The sequence below is a fragment of the Scardinius erythrophthalmus genome, assembly GCF_964197995.2.
Source record: "Scardinius erythrophthalmus genome assembly, chromosome: 8".
NCBI lineage: Eukaryota > Metazoa > Chordata > Actinopteri > Cypriniformes > Leuciscidae > Scardinius > Scardinius erythrophthalmus.
This window is the reverse complement of record NC_138228.1, coordinates 22114206-22134152: the sequence shown is the minus strand read 5'-3', so window position 1 is coordinate 22134152 and position 19947 is coordinate 22114206. Positions and strand designations below refer to the sequence as shown.

The following is a 19947-nucleotide window of genomic DNA, read 5'->3' as shown; positions in this document are numbered from 1 at the left end:
AGATTCTCTCAGATTGCATTCATATCGCTCGGAGTCAAACATGAAGCGGGTGGAACACAGATGATGTCCTCCGGTAAGAACAGGAGGAGACTATGAGTTCGGTTCTGAACACAGTGACAGGACAAAGCTGATAGAGAAGTACAGTATGAGACGTGGTCAAGTGGAAATATGCAGGAGTAAACGCTCGTCTGGTCTGATCACGAGCAGAAATGAGAGAGAATGATTTAAACAATAGATAAATCAATGAGGTATAAGACTTCTGAGGAAATTAACAAAATGGTTGATATATGCAAACATGTGACCTGTGAAGTTGCTTTAGGTAAAAGTACAAGTAGATTGATGATTAATGCAAACAAGGTGGAATTAAAAAAAGTTTCAAATAAAAGAATAAACCAACCAACCAACCAACCAACCATAAAACATAATAAAAGGACCAAATCAAAGAGGTTCCTCACACCATTGGTGATGGGGCCCTAAAAATATAGTTAATGTATTCAAATGTCCATTCTAAAGGTGACATCTTACTAAAAACATTTTCCAAAAAATATCCCAGAATAAACCTGCTGCCTAATGGTGCTTTGGATAAAAGCATCTGTTAAATTAATAAATGTAAATGCAAGCTGCCTGGCAGCTGTAAATAGTCAACAGTTAAGCTAATAGTTGAACTACAGAACACAAACAATGATACTGAAAAATGTTCCAGTTACAATTCATTCAGTCTCGAGCTTCTCTTTAAAACTTTTGACATAAAACTCCTAATTTCTAATGTAACAAGCATACACTCTGATGCCAGATTTAGAAATGTTTGCCCAGAGGTTGATGAGTATCTTTGGGGATGTGGCGGTCATCTTGGCAAGCACATTCTCCAAGATATCTGTTCCCAATGGTCTAAGATTAAGAAGGATGTTGAAGAATTCAAGAGAGTTTACATCACTAAATAAGGCCATGACTGGAGCTACTGTCAGTCTGTGGAGATGAAGCAAAGATTTATACTGGCACATACATCCACTGACCCGATCACACAAGATCAGGAGCGGACACTTGTCATATTTCAAGCCCTGAATAATTGGATAAAAATATCTTTGCATACGGGCTCAGGCGGTGCATGAGGTTTGATAAGGTCAACATGAAATCAAAATGTCCCCATTTACAGTCCTAATACATGTTCCTGAGCGCACGATTCATCAGTGCACATTATTCCAAAAGGGAGAGAAAATAATCATCTTCATCTCTTTCTTCAAAAATTAAGAACCTACTCCACCTCCATTTCCTTTTCAGGTGATGTCACTAAGGGGTCAAGGTTTGGCTGGTTGGCACAGCCCTGTTAACACCTGGTTAAATCCTAAATATTTCATTTTTTATACAAATTTCTTATTAAACTGTATTAAAATAATCAAAATAATATAATATAAAGGAATATACATATAGATGTATATATAGTCTGATTTATTTGTTAACATTATTAATGTGACTTGATGTAAAACTTTTTTATAAAAGAACAAAACATGTGATTGTGTCAATTTTTTTACCAAAATGAATACACATGCCAACAAAATTCAAGATATGATTGCAAAAAAGTACTTTTATGAGATCTTGCTTTTTATATTATAGCATAATTATGATATAATTAAGCAGTATCACAAGAGCAAGAGAGCTGTTTTCACAAATATGGTCTGGTCTTGACTTGGTGTCAATTTAGGTGGTCTTGACTACAACACTAATACATTGACTACAACATAACCAGCTATTAATATTTCGTTGATTCTCTCTTGTTTTTGCATGTGTTCATAATTTCTTTGTATGACAGCCTGGCCAAAAATTACGTCCGCACAATTTGTCAGGTTTCATTGCATTATCACAAATAAAACAATTGAAGACTCCAAGAAAAACGATGTCATACGATTACAAAATCTTTAACACATTTTTTATAATATTATTTAAATAAAGGGTGAATATGTATATTCTCCATCTGATGTCTTTGACGTTGCAGCTCAGGATAGTCACTAGTATCGTTTGTGACTGGACTATACAGTTTTCATTTGGAAATAAAATGGGTTGCAAATGCGATTTCATGTTGACTTTAAGTTAGAATAGAATAAAAAAGTACCATTCCTGTTCTCTAAGCTGTGCTAAAGTCCCATGAGCGTAGAGGCGCTGTGCTGTGACCCTGAGAGCATGAAGCAGAACGGAACACATACCAGACATGCTTCGATGTTCTAGCCAACTTCTGTCTATTACACACACAACCAGATATGCTGGACCACAAACACAAAACATTCAATTGCGTAATCACGCATTACATGCATTTAACATCTGCACAAGAGAGAAACAACAATACTGTCTCCAGTCAGAGAGTGTGTTTACATGCACAACTACCACAAATTAGCTTATTATAAATACCTGAGGAGATATTATAAAACATAAACAGACTGAATACGTCACCGGAATGGTGGTAATATAGTTTTTACAACTTTTAAAAATGTGGATGTATGCAAAAATACTTGGTGACATAAGACTAGATGGCTCTTGTCCAGTTATAAATGAGCAATACTGGGCAAGGAAAGAAAGCATGCAGATATTTCTCTCTGTGAGGGAGCTTTTTCCTGTGAGGAAATCTACACAGGAAGTACATAGTTTGATCTGCACATAGATTACATCACTGTCTGCCCCACTGTACTAGATTCATGCCAACAGACATGACTCGTGTAAAACGGTTCAAGACATGTGCAATACTCCACCAACAACACTGAAATCATGAAAATCAAACTCTAATATTTAGACAAATTAAGTCACGCACTGTTGACATGGAGCAAACTCCACCCAATAATGAACAAACCACGTTCATGATTTAATCAAAGCAAATTTCCTTTTAACTGAAGAATTCATTATGTGCTAAAGTAAACAGTTACTTTAATAAAATAAAATATAAATATTAGATGAAAAACTTACATTTAAAAAAATGAAATAAACTTAAGTTCAAGTACTAAAATTACTAAAACTGAGAAAAAAAGCAAAATAGAAAACAACTAATAAATGACAAAATCACATAACAAAATGCCAAAAAATCAAATAAAATTAGAACTGAAAATGCAAAAATAAAAACATTAAACCTAATAATAAATACTATAATAGCATATAAATAATACTAAAATAACACTACTTTGCTGTGCTCACCTTGATGCAGTTGACCAGGTCGGTCTGGTAGTAGCGGTCGTGGTGTGCGTTAGCCGCCGCCAGTGTGAGAAGATATTCGTTCCTTGCATGGGTCGCTTTGGAGTTACAATCGCTTCTCTTTGCTTTCAACTGTAACACACACACAAGGTCCAAAACTTCAAGAAGTGCAAGATTCTGGAACATCCATTTAAAGAGAGAGTTCATGTCATGTCATTCCAACACTGTATCATTTGACCTGAACCACCATTAGTTAAATGCAAATGTTTTATTTTTTTCCCACTTACAGCTATAAGACTTTAAAGTGCTTGAGTTGTATGGACTACTTTTATGGTGAATTTTTGTTCTTTTTTGGAAAGTGTACACCAATGAGCCAAAATATTATGACCACCTGCCTAATATCTAATATTCGCGTGCCACCCAAACAGCGCCGACCTGCCGAGACATGGACTCTACAAGACCCTCTGAAGGTGTCCTGTGGTTTCTAGACGACCAAGACGTTAGCAGCAGATCATTCCAGTCAAGTCAAGTCAAGTCAAGTTTATTTATATAGCGCTTTTCACAACATAGGTTGTATCAAAGCAGCTTCACAGTAATAAATTAGAACAATACATCAATGTTTGTTTCTAGTGGAACGTCCACGTTTGGTAATGCTGATCAATAGTATCGTTGATTGATTAATTAAATTAAATATCCCCAAATATCCCCAACTGAGCAAGCCAAAGGCAACAGTGGCAAGGAACCGAAAAACTCCATCAGGTGACCTAATGGAGAAAAAAAAAACCTTTGGAGAACCCAGGCTCAGTCGGGGGCCAGTTCTCCTCTGGCGTTTATGAACTAGAGGTCAGAACATTCCAGTCCTGTAAGTTGCGAGGTGGAGACATCATGGATTGGAATTGGTCCAGCACATCCCACAGATGCTCAATCAGATTGATATCTGGGGAATTTGTAGGCCAGGGGAACACCTTGAACTCTCCATCATATTCCTTAAACTATTCCTGAAAAATGTGTGGCAGTGTGCATTATCCTGCTGAAAGAGGCCACTGCCATCAGAGAGTGCTATTTGTCATGAAGGGGTGTACCTGGTTTACAGCGAAATTTAGGTAGGTGGCAAGTGTCAAACTGACATCCATATGATAAGACAGTCCAAGTAAAACATCGCACAGAGCATGATCACACACCCTCCGCCAGCTGTCCTCGTCCCACAGTGCATCCAGGTGCCATCACTTCCCCATAAACGACGCAGATATACATGGCTGTCCACATGATGTAAGGCAAATGGGACTCATTGGACCAGATGACCTTCTTCCACTGCTCCAAGTTCTAGTTCTGATGCTTGTGTTCCCATTGAAGGTGCTTTCGACTGTGATCATGGGTCATCATGGGCACCCTGACCAGTCTCTGCGTCTCCACAGCACCTTATGCAGCAGGGTGCAATGTTGCTACACATTTCTCCCATAACCATCAATAAAAATTTCAGTGACTTGTGCCACAATACAGTTCGGACCAGCCTCTGTCCTCTGAATAGCCTTCGTTGCCCTTGTGCATCAATAAGCTTTGGACGCCCAAACCCCTGTCACAGTTTTGTGGTTTGCTGCTCCTCGGGACCATTGTCCGTAGGTTCCCACCCCTGCTGACCAGGAACAACCCACAAGCCTTGCCATTTCAGAGATACTCTGACCCTGTCAGTTGGCCATAACAATTAGAACTGGATATGTGACATTGTTAGCAATTGATCAACGTGTTGCTTCACCTGCGAGTGGTCATAATGTTTTGGCTCATCAGTGTCTACTACCTATTGTATGGAAAAGCTCAGAAACGTTTTTTTGAGTAAAATATGAATTTTTTTTTTTTCATAAATCCTTTAATAACACTCCAACCCAGTCATAATGTGTCTGACAGAAGACCCAAACACACATGGCCTGTCACACTAAAGAGCAGACCAGGTTTTAGATCGGAAGCTATATGTTTCTTTAAAAAAAAAAAAAAAAAAAAAACGGACAGACAGGGGTGTTTACCTTTACACTGGCCTTCTGTAAACTTATCCTGGATTGGAACAGGCCCAGCTTTGACCTGAGAAAACACAGAGCAGGTATTATAAATCACAGACATATCAGACCCAGAGGAAGGAACAAGCGGGATAAATAAAAGCCCGGATCAAAACCTTCCCAGATACGTGCGGAGGAAGAAACAGACATTATAAATCAAACTAGAGTAGATCACTAAAGCAACCTGTGAAAGGAAGGAAGAGGCTTTATAAAACAGGCAAAAATCTGGTTATACCATCCAGAGATATTTTGAACAATGTCCATACTGCTCTCAACTATACAATGACAGATCCATAATGGTAAAATGACAACATAAAAACATCAATAAAGTAGTGAATGTGCACTATATTCAATATCTTCTGAAGTCATATGACAGCTCTGCATGAGAAACAGACTCAAATATAATTTGATATGAGCTGAAAATCCTCCCCTCCACCAGTGTTCTTATAGCTAACTACAATTTAAAAACTAAAACTATTATATTGCTAATTGAAATAAAGCTAAATAAAAATAAAATATTAGATGGAAAACTTAAAAAGCAAAAATTAGAAATTCGTCCATGAAATTTCAGCAACTAACTAAAATAAGTACTAAAATGACTAAAACTAAAAATTAAATATAAATAAATTAGTCAAAGTATATATATATATATATATATATATAGTATATAACTAATAAAAACAACAAAAACACATATAAAAATTACTAACACTAAAATTAAAATGAAAACTAAAAAAAATAAAATAAAAGCTAATTGAAAATATTAATAATACTATAAATAACAGTAAAAAACGCTGCCCTCCACTGTAGCTCTCATTCATGCTTCTGCATATTCAGATTTAAAAACAAAGCCATTTAGTGGCACTGACGTCAAACTGCAGGACTTGCCATCCTAATGTGCCAAGCTTGAAAATTTGGAGGCACAAATGAGATTTTCAGAAAATAAATTATATTTGAGGCTGTTCCTCAAACAAAGCAATCGCATGACTTCAGAAGATTACGAATACAGCACATACATTGTATGGACTATGGTGTTTTTTGGTCACGTTACAAAAAAGAGCATCTAAGGGCCTGATTATACCTGATCACTTCATGCATTTTTTTACTGATAGGACAGCCATCTGATTTGTTGAAACTGTCCCATTTACATTGGCCATGTAAATGTGTCTCCACAAAACAAATGTAAATCCGATCTTCAATTCCAGCGCTATATGTAAATTCAGGTCAACCAAAGCAACAGATATGAGCTTCATTTGATTTATCATCAGCATATTTTGCATGTTAAATGTTTTTTTATTACCATTTTGGGAGTCGTCAAATTTACATATGTGGCTTTAACAACCAGATGCGTTTACACTTGGCCAGTTTCTTTTGGAACGTGTCTTAAGCCACTTCCTGAAGTGGTTTTGAGTGATCAGAATTAAATCAGTCTAGAATGCGTTTTGGAGGGCATTTACACCTGGTCTTTTCACGATCCGATAGCTATCCGATCAGAGAAAACTCATGAAGTGACCAAGTGTAAACAGGCCCGATGACATGCTTTAAAACTACTACTTTTGCCTTCCACGAAAAAGTCACATGGGTTTGGAATAATATTATGATGACAGAAGATTCGTTTTTGGGTGAACCATTTCCTTTAAACTAAAACTGAAGGTTTTTATAACCAAACATGTTTAAATTCAAGAGTCGAAAAAATAAAAAAAGGACAGGCAAAATTGCACTATCCATCTATGAAAAGTCATTAAAAGTTGTTTGAAGAAATTCTAAACATCAAATTTTCTGCGTTTATGCTTGGATTCAAAGATAACTTCCTCATCACAGAGCCCCCATTCATTAGAAATCTGGAATCTGCTCTGGAATCTGATACACTTTGATTCATTAAGTCTGCATGAAAATTAAGGAAACCAACAGATTCTCTCCCATCTTCCTTCTGCTGCTGAGAACAATAACTCATTCTAATTCAGCTTTACTGCCAGCCATGCTAAACAAGCCGGGCAACATCGATAGCCAAAATCAATAGAAGAACTGAGTGAGGAGCTCACAACGCCATGCCACTGGACTCATCTTTCGCCTCTCTGTCTAATCCGGTCTTGGCAGAGGCTTTGAAATGGCAATTGTAGTGTGGGTACAAATGGCCCTTGAAGATGAAGAGAGATGGTAGAGTGTGTTTAACAAATTCTGCATCGGGCTAATAAATTGCTTTGAACAGAGCGGGGTATTCCCTACTGGGGGCTTAAGTATCAGCCAAAGAAATGCATATTTAATGAAGGCATATCAACTCAGCGACACATCTTTAATGCTAAGGACATTTTAAGTTTGTGATTCTGAGCTGAACATCTTCTATAAAGGCGGAAAACTGCTCAGCGCAATAAAAAATTTAATTCCAATTCCAAGATATGCACAGTTTTATGGATACAGCATTCCCTGTCGCTCAAACAGTAGAGCACGGCACTAGCAATGGCAACTTCATGGGTTTGATTCCCAAGGAAAGCATGTGATAAAGCGTACATTGAATGTAATGAAAGTCATTTTAGATAAGTGTCTGCTAAATCCATAAATGATTATTTAAAGGGTTAGTTCACCCAAAAATTTAAATTCTGTCATCAACTACTCACCCTCATGTCATTCAAAAAACATAAGACTTTTATTCAACCTCGGAACATATTTTTAATGAAATCAGAGTTCAATCACCCAAAACTCTGATGGTTCAAAACATTCATAAAGAGATTGTAAAATAAATACATTTGAACAGAGCAGTTTAATCCACGTCTTCTGAAGATCCACGATCACTTTATATGATGAACAGATTGAATTTAAGCTTATATTCACATTTACACATTTAGTGACGGAAGCTGAAGCATGAGAACCAATGAGGTTCATTCTCGCTTGTTGCACTTTTGAGCTTCTGTTTATGTTCGCTGTGGATTAAACTGTTCGATTCATATAGATTCATTTTCCGGTTTCTTTATGAATGTTCTGAAGTGTCACATTTTTGGGTGAATGGACTTTCAACAGAGGGACAGAAAGCTCTCAGATCTCCACCCAATAAAGATCTCCATTTGTGTGTCGAAGATGAACTAAAAAGGGGTCTGGAACGACATGAGTGAGCAATTGAGGACAGTTTTCATTTTTGGGTGTACTGTCCCTTTAAGCTCTAATAAAAAAATAAAGTCCTATTATCTTAATGTCTAAAGTAAAGGTTTATCATGCATTTACAAATTTTCAATGCAGCATTTTGCAAAATTGCATAAAATGTATACAAATTTCAACCAGTATATTGTTTCAACCAGAATACTGTCCACTCCTAATGGTTATTCTTTAATTAATGGGACTCAATTAATGAACAAGCACATGTGAAGTGTGTGTTTCTGTTCCGGACACCTCTGGGACCGTTTGCACCTGCAATACCAGACGCGCTTACTTGGACTCAATGTCAGCCTTTTCCCGCACAGCCTGGGCCATCTGCTCCAACTCAAAGTATTTCTTTTTGGACTTGGCCAGATCCTTCACTGAATCCTGGAGCTCCGCCTGGATCCGACCCAGCTGCTCAATGCACTGTGGGCGGCCACCGCGGGAGAGCAGAGAGAAATGATGTTAGAGAATTACAGCACACGACGGATCAGGCCAAAGGACCGATGGCCGAGGTGGGTACCTTTTTCAGCTGTTGTTCTTTGTAGAGGCGTACGGTTTTGGCGGGGTCCGAAATCTCGTTCTTGTAGTTCTCGCAGACGTTGAGGCGAGACTGGGTCACCTGCACGGTGCCTTCAAGATAAGCTCTCCACACTCCATACACATTCCTACAGTAAGACAAAACATGCTTACTAATTGTAAACACTATTTATGGATCAATACTCTCTTGCAAACAAAAGCAACAGACCAATATTTGAACAGTTGCACATGGGAGTTTACTTTATGCATGGTCAGTCATGATCAATGAATATAATCATGGCAAATAAAGTGTAACCTCCAAGTTGCATTAAATCACAGAGGTCTGTATAAAAATAAGGGAAATCTTTGCATACATTTAAAAAGTACCAGAGTGGATACATTGATTATCTTCTCATGAGCAGATAGTCACTGTAGTGTGGGAGCCTTTTAATTAAAAGGGGACCTATTATGCAAAATATTGTTTTTGAACATAAATATGTGTATATGTAGTGTGTGTACACGACCACCCTATTGTGGTAAAAATCCATCCACTTATTTTCCCCATAAATCTGAAACAGTGTCTCAAAATGAGTCATTCAGAAACGTGCTCCAATGTGACGGACAATGTAAACATTTTTGAGACCGTTGTTGTCAGATTTCAATATAAAATTTAATCGTAAGCTTGGAGAAACAGCTTTGTAGAATTTAATGTTTCCCCATTCAAAAAGATAGGAGCTGCACTTGGATGCCCGAGAGGCGTTTCAAAGATGGCCGCCAAGTGAAATGACTTGGCTGTACACAGTCCGCCATGTTTATCTCCTCACCAGGGGTCTTCATTAATAAAACTGTGCATAGGATCCTTACTAAAAGTGTACGTGCACCGGAAAGCCAAAAATGTTGTACGGCAAAAAATCAGACTTACAAAACCGCGCGTACGCCAGAACCTGCGCAAATTCGCAAAATTCCCTTTATAAATCCCAGTCAGCGGAAGATTGTGCGCACATGCGTCTCCTCCCCAAAATAAGCATATATGGAGTTTACAACGTCTCGTTTTACTATGCAAATCCTCATCTGCATATCTTTTGCATGTTTCCATGTTTAACAGTACAAGACATTAGGAAAATATGAGAAACGAATGTGCCGTCACATTAAATTGCTAAAAATCATTTAGTAGCCTATCCTTGCCTGGTTTTTGAATAAATAAATCAAATAGTATAAAATATATTTCAGAAAAAGTTTTTCTCAATCTTTTCCATGGGCAAAATAGCATTTTTAATTGCTTTATATTTTTAATGGAAACAGATAGGCCTTATTGTGCATTATTGATCATTAATTGACCAAAAATATTTTTCTGTTATTATAATGCCCTAAGCAATCCTCGCTGTAGTTAAAAAATTAAAGCACAGGATGCCAAAGGAAAAGTGTTCAAAAGCATCCCATCAACAACAAATATTTCTATTTATTAGAATATAAAAAATACTGTAACTTTTCGGAAATTATTTCATGTAATTTGAATGGCATATTTAATCTAAATGTGTATATCAGATGTAAAACATAGTTCAAATCATTCTTTTATTTATTTAAACTAGTATTGTGAACATGCACTGTATTTATGATAAGGACTTCCTTCATCTGCAGTCAGTCCCTCAGCTCACCATCGGTGTCGCCAAACTGCTCCATCTCCAGAATGTTCGCACGCATGGGTCAGACTTTGCGTGCAGGTGAGCAAATTTTCCCGTCAAGTTTGTTTTTATAAATCACAACTTATGCGTCGGAAGTGTGCATTATTGCGAAAACGCCTCTTTCAGGGCCTGTTTTGTGCGTACGCAATGGTTATAAATGAGGCCCTAGAGCATTTAACAGCAAGTAAGAATTGTATTCTTATTAAAGCTACTAAAGTTATTCAACAAAGAGCAGTGAGTGATTTTCTGTTTTTCTTTTGTTGTTTGATTCATATAACAGCAGTATGTACTGTATATTACACTGCCGTCCCTTTAATACACAGATCTAATATACACACGCGATTTCTTTCCCTGCTGTTCACGTTCACAGACATAACCGACTGTTTATGTAAACTTTGTTTTTTTTTTTTTTTTTTTTTACATAACCTTAAAGAGAACTTTATACTCACGGGACGCGCCGTCTGACATCCAGCTTTCTGTGCGAGTGCTTTGGATGTGTGCGCTCAAAAAGAAATATATAAGAAGTTTAAACTGGTATGTCTTTAAAACGCATGCAAATAATAACCTTCATGATAATGAAGAACTACAATGTCACGTGAGCGTGACCGCGATAGAGACAATAATCAAAACGAAATCGATGTTTTAGTTTTTGGCAGAGTATCAGAGGTACGAACTGTAAAAGCACCCAGTTTAATGATAGTCATTAAACATCGAGATCATTATGATTTCACCAAAAACTTGTTTTTTTCACTCACCTGTAGTCTGTCCTCTGATCATCTGGTTTGATCCCAGGCCAGTCCCTCTTTAAATACTGACTTGCCAACTTCTGCAGTGCCTGAAAAATATATAAAAAACAACAAAAACCAGCATAAGATGGTTGAATTTGTTTGGTTTCTCAAGCTACATCACAATTCCATTGCTATCCCTCATAAACAGTAAGCGAAAGACAAATTAGTGCATACAAAATCATAGTATACTGTGAAATGTGAAATCATATACCTATGAAATGCTTTTTTTTGTGGCTAATATTAATCCCTTACGCAACAGACTTTTTCAGCTGGAAAAAAGCTACATTTCAATAGCAGTTTATAAAAGAATCTAAAAGTTTTTCATGAAACTCTACAAATTCATTCATGAAGCACAAGCACAAATAAACAAGGACAAAACATTTAATTATGTGGATGCCTACGTGCTGTTTTATTATCAAAAATGCTTTGCCTGTAGAGTGCCGTTATAAAAGCATGTGAATTTGAATGCAACCTCAATGTCTTCGCATATTTTGTGTTTTCGAACATGAAGACAAAGCAATTAACAGGCCATATGCGTGTTCTCATGACCCCGTCATCGAGCACCATTTATCACTCGCACAAACACACAACACGTTACAAAGCAACCCAAATTCCAACGACTGTGACATATGTTTGCTGTTGGCATGAAGAACGGGGAGTGCGTACGGGTTCCTTTGGGAACGTCAAAGGCCTAGGCTCGAAATTACAGTTCCATCCCTAACTGCTCAAACGCCACCTGACATATGGTGAAACGAACAAGGCGGCCCTACTTCCTAATATTTTAACTATAGAGCCCTGGACCTCTTCCGCCATATTGTGAATGGAGGAGGAGAGACGCACCTCTATTTGAGGCTTATTAGCCGCTGGCTTTCATAGCGGCCCATCCCCACCTGCCCACTTCCCAGATAGCAAACAACGGTGCTCAAAGCCGCTCGCCGTGAACACAGCATCTACAGTGCGAGCGGATGAGAGCATGGCATGTGTTTGTGTAAGCAGCAGGGAATGAGGCAGGAGAAAGGAGCCCTTCTCTTCGGCTGAGGGCGGCGGTGTGGCACAGACTGGCCTCTTTCAGCCCCTCAACAGGACATTACAGATCAGCTGGGCTGACGCCTTTTATTTTCCTTCCTCTGCATGACTCCCTCAAGCATATTAGAATAATCACTGGACATGTTTTTCAACGCTGGACACGCACACACATACACACTTACAAAGAAAACAAGACGGAATAAAAAGGTCAAAGAGAAAAGAAAACTTAAAACAAAAAAGACTTAGTGTGTACAAGGTTGGGCGATATGTTAAATATTAACAATATACTCTATATGTTGCTGGAGAAATACACTTGAGCAACAGTAAAAATCTTTATTCGACTTTATTTGCCAATGAAGCCAATCTTTCTTTGGCCTTATTTGACTATGACTTTATACTAGTTTTACAATCTTTTGAAAAACTTACAAATATTTAATTCAAATCAATTCACTGATTCAAACTGAAAAACCGATTAAATGACTCACTCAAAATGAACACATTCTTCATTGATTTTAGTCAAGAAATATGCAAGCAAACACTGTTCATTACCATTACTAAATGCTGCTGTTTACATCTGTGTATATACAAATAATTATAAATGATCAAATATTATTTCTGCCTTGTTCATTTAGTAATTTAGAAAAACTGTCGAAAACCAAAAAATGTGTATTCAATACACATTAAATAAATAAACCTTTTAGCAAATATAAATAAATATGGTAATGTATACTGAATATCTAAAACATTTTTTTAATAAACTACAACAATTTGTTTTAAAACAAGTAACTAATTAAAAATAAAACCACCATTTAGGATTTAGAAAATATATAAATATGCCAATGTTTAAATATTTTTTAAATAAATCGATATAATTTTAAATAAATAAAAAGACCCTTTTAAACTCATAAGAATAGAAACACATAAGAATAGAAAACATCCTTTTTCATATGCAAATACTGCAAATTTCAATCATATGTATTTTTTTTACTGAGAAACACGCAAACATACACCACAAAATATAGAAACAAAGAAGAAAAAGGGTACTGGACAATGACTGGCACCAGAAAGACTGACACAATATCGACAACACGACTGCTGTTTCTTCAGAACTGAGCCGCTGTGGTCAGCCAGCAGTAAACACAGTCCAAGCAAAGCCATAAGAATTTCACATGAAAGAAACAGGAGCCACTAATGTAAACATGAAGAAAAACTAAATGACCCAGTCTAAACATTCAATCAGGCAAATCGGACGAAACAACAGAAAGATTCAGAAATGTCCTGTCAAATAAGGCCTGAATCTCTCAAACCTGACAAGAACGCTTGCTAATGGCCCAGTTAAGGATGTAAGCATGAATGTTTTTCAGCAAACTCTTCTGGTTGCCGCTACCGCATTGTGGCCACTTCAGTGTTTGTTGGTAAGAAAGTATCTGCTAAGACATGAGGCCACACACTGCTCCCTGTAGATTCAGGAGAGAGGTGTTCAGATTCATGTGATTGTTTTGTTGCTTCCAAATGAATGGCAGTCTACAGGTGTGTGTCATGTACATTAAAGCCATAGAAGTCAATTCAAGACTTCCGCTGTCGAGCTCAGGAAATTACAGGCAAACACACCACTTCATCTCTATAAACAGAAGGTGGAGTGGTTGTCATAGCAACCGGAACAATCGCCCTGTGCGGTCCAGATAAGGTGGACCACTGCTTTGAATCCATGCTCTAATAAGGTGTGCCCAGCTAACTCAAAACTGTGCTGTATTCTAACAGAACATGGGAAAATTGCATTAATGACCCTGCCTGTTTTTATCGATTATTTTCTGACTTGACATGAAAATGCAATACCATCTCAGAAACATGCAAATGTTAAAGCTAAAGCATGTCATTTCTGGGACTCTAGAGCCACCAAATAATAATAATAAAAAAAAAAACGAAAATATTATTGGCTTCCCAAACACAACCCGTCTAAGCAAAAACAAGACGACACGGCCCAAACTCACTAAGTCAAGCCTGAAGTTGACATTTCCAGAAATCTAATATACCAATAGCTTATTTTTAGTAAAGGCCCTGACACACCAAGCTGATGGTCGACCGTCGGCCAGCGTCAGGCGGTTGCTGAGCGTCTTAATTTTCATCGTGTCAATATTGCGTCATCATGAAAATCTATAATTTGCATGTGTTTTTATAGCCAGTTTAAACGTTCAATTGAGTTTAAATTGTTCAAGCGCAATAAGATGCAAAAGAGAACCGAATGGAATACTTACACAACTACTTCTGCGTTCTAGTTAGTACATATCGGGAGTTTCCGGTTAGAGCGTTCAGCGCACCTACTGTACATACATGAGAATGCAGATTATCACTATTTTTTATGGCTGCCAATTGATTAAAAACAATGAATAATGATTTCTGTATTAATTATCTTGAGCCTGCTGAAATGTTCCTATAAATATATTTTCTTTCCAACTGTGCATTCTGAATAATAAATAGGCTAAAATGTATCCACTAAGCTGGAGCAGTCCTATATGCTCGTATTCTCATTAACAGTTTTTTTTTCTCTTTCTGACATTTCATACCTGTTGGGTTTACATTTTTAAATGAAATTGACTATTAAAAGGATTGCTTGTGTGAGCTATTCCAGTCTTTTAAAAAAGCTGAATGAATGAATGCTCGTGAGGTGCCTAGGTAATGATGTTAAATAGGCTAGCTAGGCTATTTAATCAATAACGCACACAGCGTAGAGGAGAATGACAGTCAACTACTTTGAACATTGTAGCATTTTGGACATAACATGTAAATAGTGAAAAGATTGACATTGAAAAATGACACAGAATGATTAAAATATTTAATCCAAATAAACAAATGTTTGTGGTTCGTACTGATGTTATTCATCTGTTCTCATACACTTCAGCGTCGCGGTCAATAGTTTAGACGAACACTGACACCCTGTGGTGAAATAATGGCGTATTTTTAACATCCGCTGCTTTCACAGATCGGCTTGGCATGGATTATTTATAACTTCATGTTCCGATGAGTTTGGAAAATTCTGCACACAGTAAACATCAGAATATACCTTCTCCTGTCAATAAAAATTGCCAAATTTTTTAATTTTATTGCGGACACTCATTTTAGGTGGCGTTTGTTCAACTCATTGACCACAGTACATTGAAAGTAAACATAACCAGAAATAAGTGAGACGTACTTTTCCAAACGGAAGTGCGTCACGAAGCTCGTTACAAGTGGTCCATTTGGTACTTGCAGAGCCCGTCTACGGAGAGCCTTGGCACTTCCTATTAAGTCCTATTGTACCGAATTGTGGTTGTAGTTCCACCAGAGTTCCACTGGGGGCGATCGCCCATGAGTGCAAAATGAATGGGAGTCTATGGGGCTAGACGGCTAAATGTGTCTCTTTCACCCGATTGCCGTTGAGAAATCTCAGATTTGATTGTAGGTTTTGCAAGTTCAACATGGGTTATAGATCGAAAGTTGAATGAACGAGTACTTATGTCCTTTCGATTTCTTACAGGTTGAGTTGTTTTTGCCCATAACACGCTAGCATTCTGCTAATGAACGCTGATTGGTCAGTGAAGGACTGATTACGACCAGAGATACCGCTTGATGGCATCCGAAGAGGGACCAGAAACAAACAAAACAAAAACTCGTCTAGTATGTGTAATTTACCTGTGTCAGCTGTGTTGTCGATGCCTCGAGAGAAAAGAAAGTGCAGAGCGCGAAAGCACCAGAGTGACTAAAGGATTGCCGTTAAGCAGTATTTCTGGTCGTACGATGTGTATGACGTCATTGACAGTTTAAAAGACTTTTTAAAGCAAATAAGTGACTCTAAAAAAAACACCCAGCAATGTGTAATTTCTTTGCATCTCCTTTTGAATACAACATTCAAATTACTAGAAAAAAAATTATATCCTGAGAAAAGTGGATTTTGATGGGTATAGCGCCATAGACCTCCATTCATTCTGCACTCGCCTGCGAGCGCCCCCGCATGGACAGACACATGTTACTGCAGCCAGTCCAGAAACCGGAAGTAACCAGATTGCCAATTCTCTTCATATTAGACATTCTCTGGTACTTGCATGAATGTCTGAGACAGACGGCACATATACCCGAAGCGCGTGCTCCTATCACGTCCTAATAGGTTTCTACACGGTGAAATACACACAAAAAATTGTGTCAAAAATGTTTGTATTGGTGCGTATTCACGTAAACGCAGACAGATCCAATATACACTGATTTTCCCCCCAACTGTTTACTCTTACCTAAGACATAACTGACTGCGTTTACGTGAATACGCACCAATACAAACATTTTTGACAATTTGACGGTAATTGTTTTTGTCATTTTGATGTGAACTGCTTCCAAGAGGTTAGAAACATTATTTTTGTAGTATTTTATTACTATAGACCTACCTGGAAAAAAATAATGTTTCTAACCTCTTGGAAGCAGTTCACATCAAAATGACAAAAACAATTACCGTATTTCATTTTTTATGTGGTGGGGTTAGTAAAAACTTAATGTTGAGTCTGGAGTCCACACTGTGAAAAATAATATTTGTTCCTTTTCTTTATACTCATTATTGCTATAGTTTTTACTATGGTAAATTTACTTATGGAAATATGGTTAATGCAGGTGTGGCTTAGGCAGACAGGGCAGAGCACTAACAAAATATTCATCCATTTGGAAACATAGATCCATACAATAAACTGCCAATAATGTAATGTGTTAAATACCTTAAAAATGGCTCAGCATCTTTACAAAACAGTTATTTACAAAAAAGTTATTTTGATCATTGACCTTTATACACACTGCATGCTATTGTAAGGACTCTAGGTCTGTCAAAGCCTCATCTTCATCCATGTAAAATTCAATATGGCAACTACCCTGACCAAGGCCTATAGCCAACCACCTGTCATATAAAACCCACACAAAACACAGAGCCGCAAACGAAGAGAAAACGGATCTGTCTTTTCAGATCCCAATACGCTGTTCCATTCACCAAAGTAACCTGGTTACCGGTTTAATTTATATCGATGTAAACAGTCAAGTCCCACTCTATAGTTTTTCACATTAAAACAGCTGTTTAACTCAGAAATACAGTGTGTCAAAAAATACAGAAGTCCTAACTTCCATTACATGGTGACTTACAGTTTGCTCAGCAAGCATTAGATGATGTGGAAACCAAAAAACATGGTTAAAACAAGTCAATAAAATCTTGAATTAAACGCCTTCCACAGACAAGATATACAGTATAAATGCATTTAGACAAAATACTATCAGAATGTGAAGAGACTTTCAACCAGCTTAACAGAACTGTTTCTAGAACAAATCACCAACCCTGTCTTTAATGACATATAGTAGCCTAATGTTTAGTTGGACTCGGAATCAACTCAGACTCGAATAAGGAGGACTTGAACCCAACACTGCTTTTTCCTAAATTAAAGTATTAACTTCTTTAAAAAAAAAAAAATTACCCCAAACTTTTGAACGGTAGTGTAAGTAAATGAATCAACAAACAGTAGCTTACTTAAATCAGACTTTCACATTGACTAGTTAAAAATCGAATGTCTGATCACACACCTCTCCTCACCTCAACTAACCACACCTAATGCCTGCAACTTGTTCAAATGCCTAAGTATGAGCACTCCTAACAGTGATGTTTTTGTAAGTGAACACTAATGAATACGGCCACTGTGTCAAAAAGACCATTATTGGTCATAGGTGTGGCAGCAAACAGGCCAGTCGTAACAGGAAGCTCCCACCACTGCACACACAGTCACTTCCTGTTTGCAGGCAGAAGTTGGAGCGGTCGACCCGACGGCAGGATATCCGCAACAGACCAAACAAAGTGAGAGAACGAAAAAGTGAGAAAGAACGAGAGATAAACGTCTCCTTCCTGCTCTCATGTTCTAGACATCAATTGCTAAATTAACCAGTGAAACTACACCGTTAACTCTTTCCCCGCCAGCGTAAAAAAAAAAAAAAAAGTTGCCAGCCACCGCCAGAGTTTTTGAACATTTTCACAAAAATGTCATGGCCCCCAGAATACTTTGTTGTATGAATATCTGAACATGCAATATATCAAAAGAAGGAACAGACCCTCTGCTTTTAAACAAAAAAAAGCCATTTTATTCTAGCTTCATGCATTCTTTTTTTTTAATCACCACTTGAATGTGGGTTAGTTTCATAAAAAACATTTTTAGCAAAAAGCTGAGAAAATCATGTTTTTGTCAAAGACTACATTTGGATGGGATTCAGAACGATGATCAAAACATAGATGAAGTAAATCAAGTAAATCAAGTCCATCAACACCCCTAACGATCATCCTGGGTCAACATTTCATTCAGTAACATTAGGCAGTTTTGATTTATATGTGGTTTAATGTTGATGATTTTTATATGCATATGATTATGTATGATATCGCTTGTTTCTGCATCTTCATCGCATGTGTTTTGAGCAGGAGATTCTGTAATCTTTCAAAAGATGCTTAATAGCGCCCGTACCGTATAAAAGTGAAAACACGGAAAGTCAGAAATTTCCGTCAATGGCGGGAAATTGTTAAACAAGAGAAAGTGGGAAAAAGTGGCAATGGGTCCTTCAAGTCATTTTTAATAATGAACACAAGGCCAACGCCATCACGAACACAATTATTTCTTTGAAGCATTTAGGCCTTAATATGTTTGCAATGCAAGCATCACCTAGAACATGACTGCAAGTTTTACACAAATATACAGAAACAATGAAAAGGATCAAGTTTAAATTCTCTTGTTAAAGGGATAGTTCACTTTGAAATTAAATTTTGGTATGTTTTAGCTTACCTCAAGGGCATCCAAGATGTAGGTGTCTATTTTTCCGCAATAGTTTCAATTTTGATATTTTTAGGTCAAACCGTTCTTGTCTTTCAGTCATATAATGCAGGTCTATGGTCACTGTCTCAAAGAGCATGCACAGAGTCCAAATTAAAACAATTCCCCATCGTCCAAATTAAACAATTCCCCATCGTAAGTACACATTGATGGCCTAAGACACGAAACGAGCGGTTTGTGTGAGAAAACGAACAGTATTTATATCGTTTTTACCTCTTGTAACACAGCCACATCCAAGTGATCTGAGGGCGCGAGCGCATCCTGCTGTGTGACGTGTGCGCAGACTGGTGCATAGATATATATATACACTAGACGTCGCATTAAAGACATTCGTTCCAATGAACTGCCGTAGCCAAGGCGACATCTAGTGTATATATCTATGCACCAGTCTGCGCACACGTCACACACCAGGATGCGCTCGCACCCTCAGATCACTTGGACGTGGCTGTGTATAAGAGCTAAAAACTATATAAATACTGTTCGTTTTCTCACACAAAGCGCTCGTTTCGTGTCTTAGGCCATCAATGTGTACTTACGATGGGGAATTGTTTAATTTGGACGATGGGGAATTGTTTTAATTTGGACTCTGTGCATGCTCTTTGAGACAGTGACCATAGACCTGCATTATATGACTGAAAGACAAGAACGGTTTGACCTAAAAATATCAAAATTGAAACTACTGCGGAAAAAAAGACACCTACATCTTGGATGCCCTTGA

At 37.5% G+C, this 19947-nt stretch overlaps 1 protein-coding gene across 4 annotated transcripts in view; it reads right to left on the bottom strand.

The window, feature by feature from the left end:
- Window positions 1–19947, bottom strand: part of fchsd2 (FCH and double SH3 domains 2) — a 120258-nt gene that overhangs the window by 51361 nt on the left and 48950 nt on the right. For all 4 annotated transcript variants that reach the window (XM_081371954.1, XM_081371956.1, XM_081371955.1 and 1 more), the window contains exons 4-8: window positions 11305–11384; window positions 8872–9016; window positions 8641–8774; window positions 5190–5244; window positions 3175–3303 (exon numbers count right to left, since the gene is read on the bottom strand). In XM_081371954.1, coding sequence (XP_081228080.1) covers window positions 3175–3303; window positions 5190–5244; window positions 8641–8774; window positions 8872–9016; window positions 11305–11384 — 543 coding nt within the window. The remainder of the gene's footprint in view (window positions 1–3174; window positions 3304–5189; window positions 5245–8640; window positions 8775–8871; window positions 9017–11304; window positions 11385–19947) is intronic.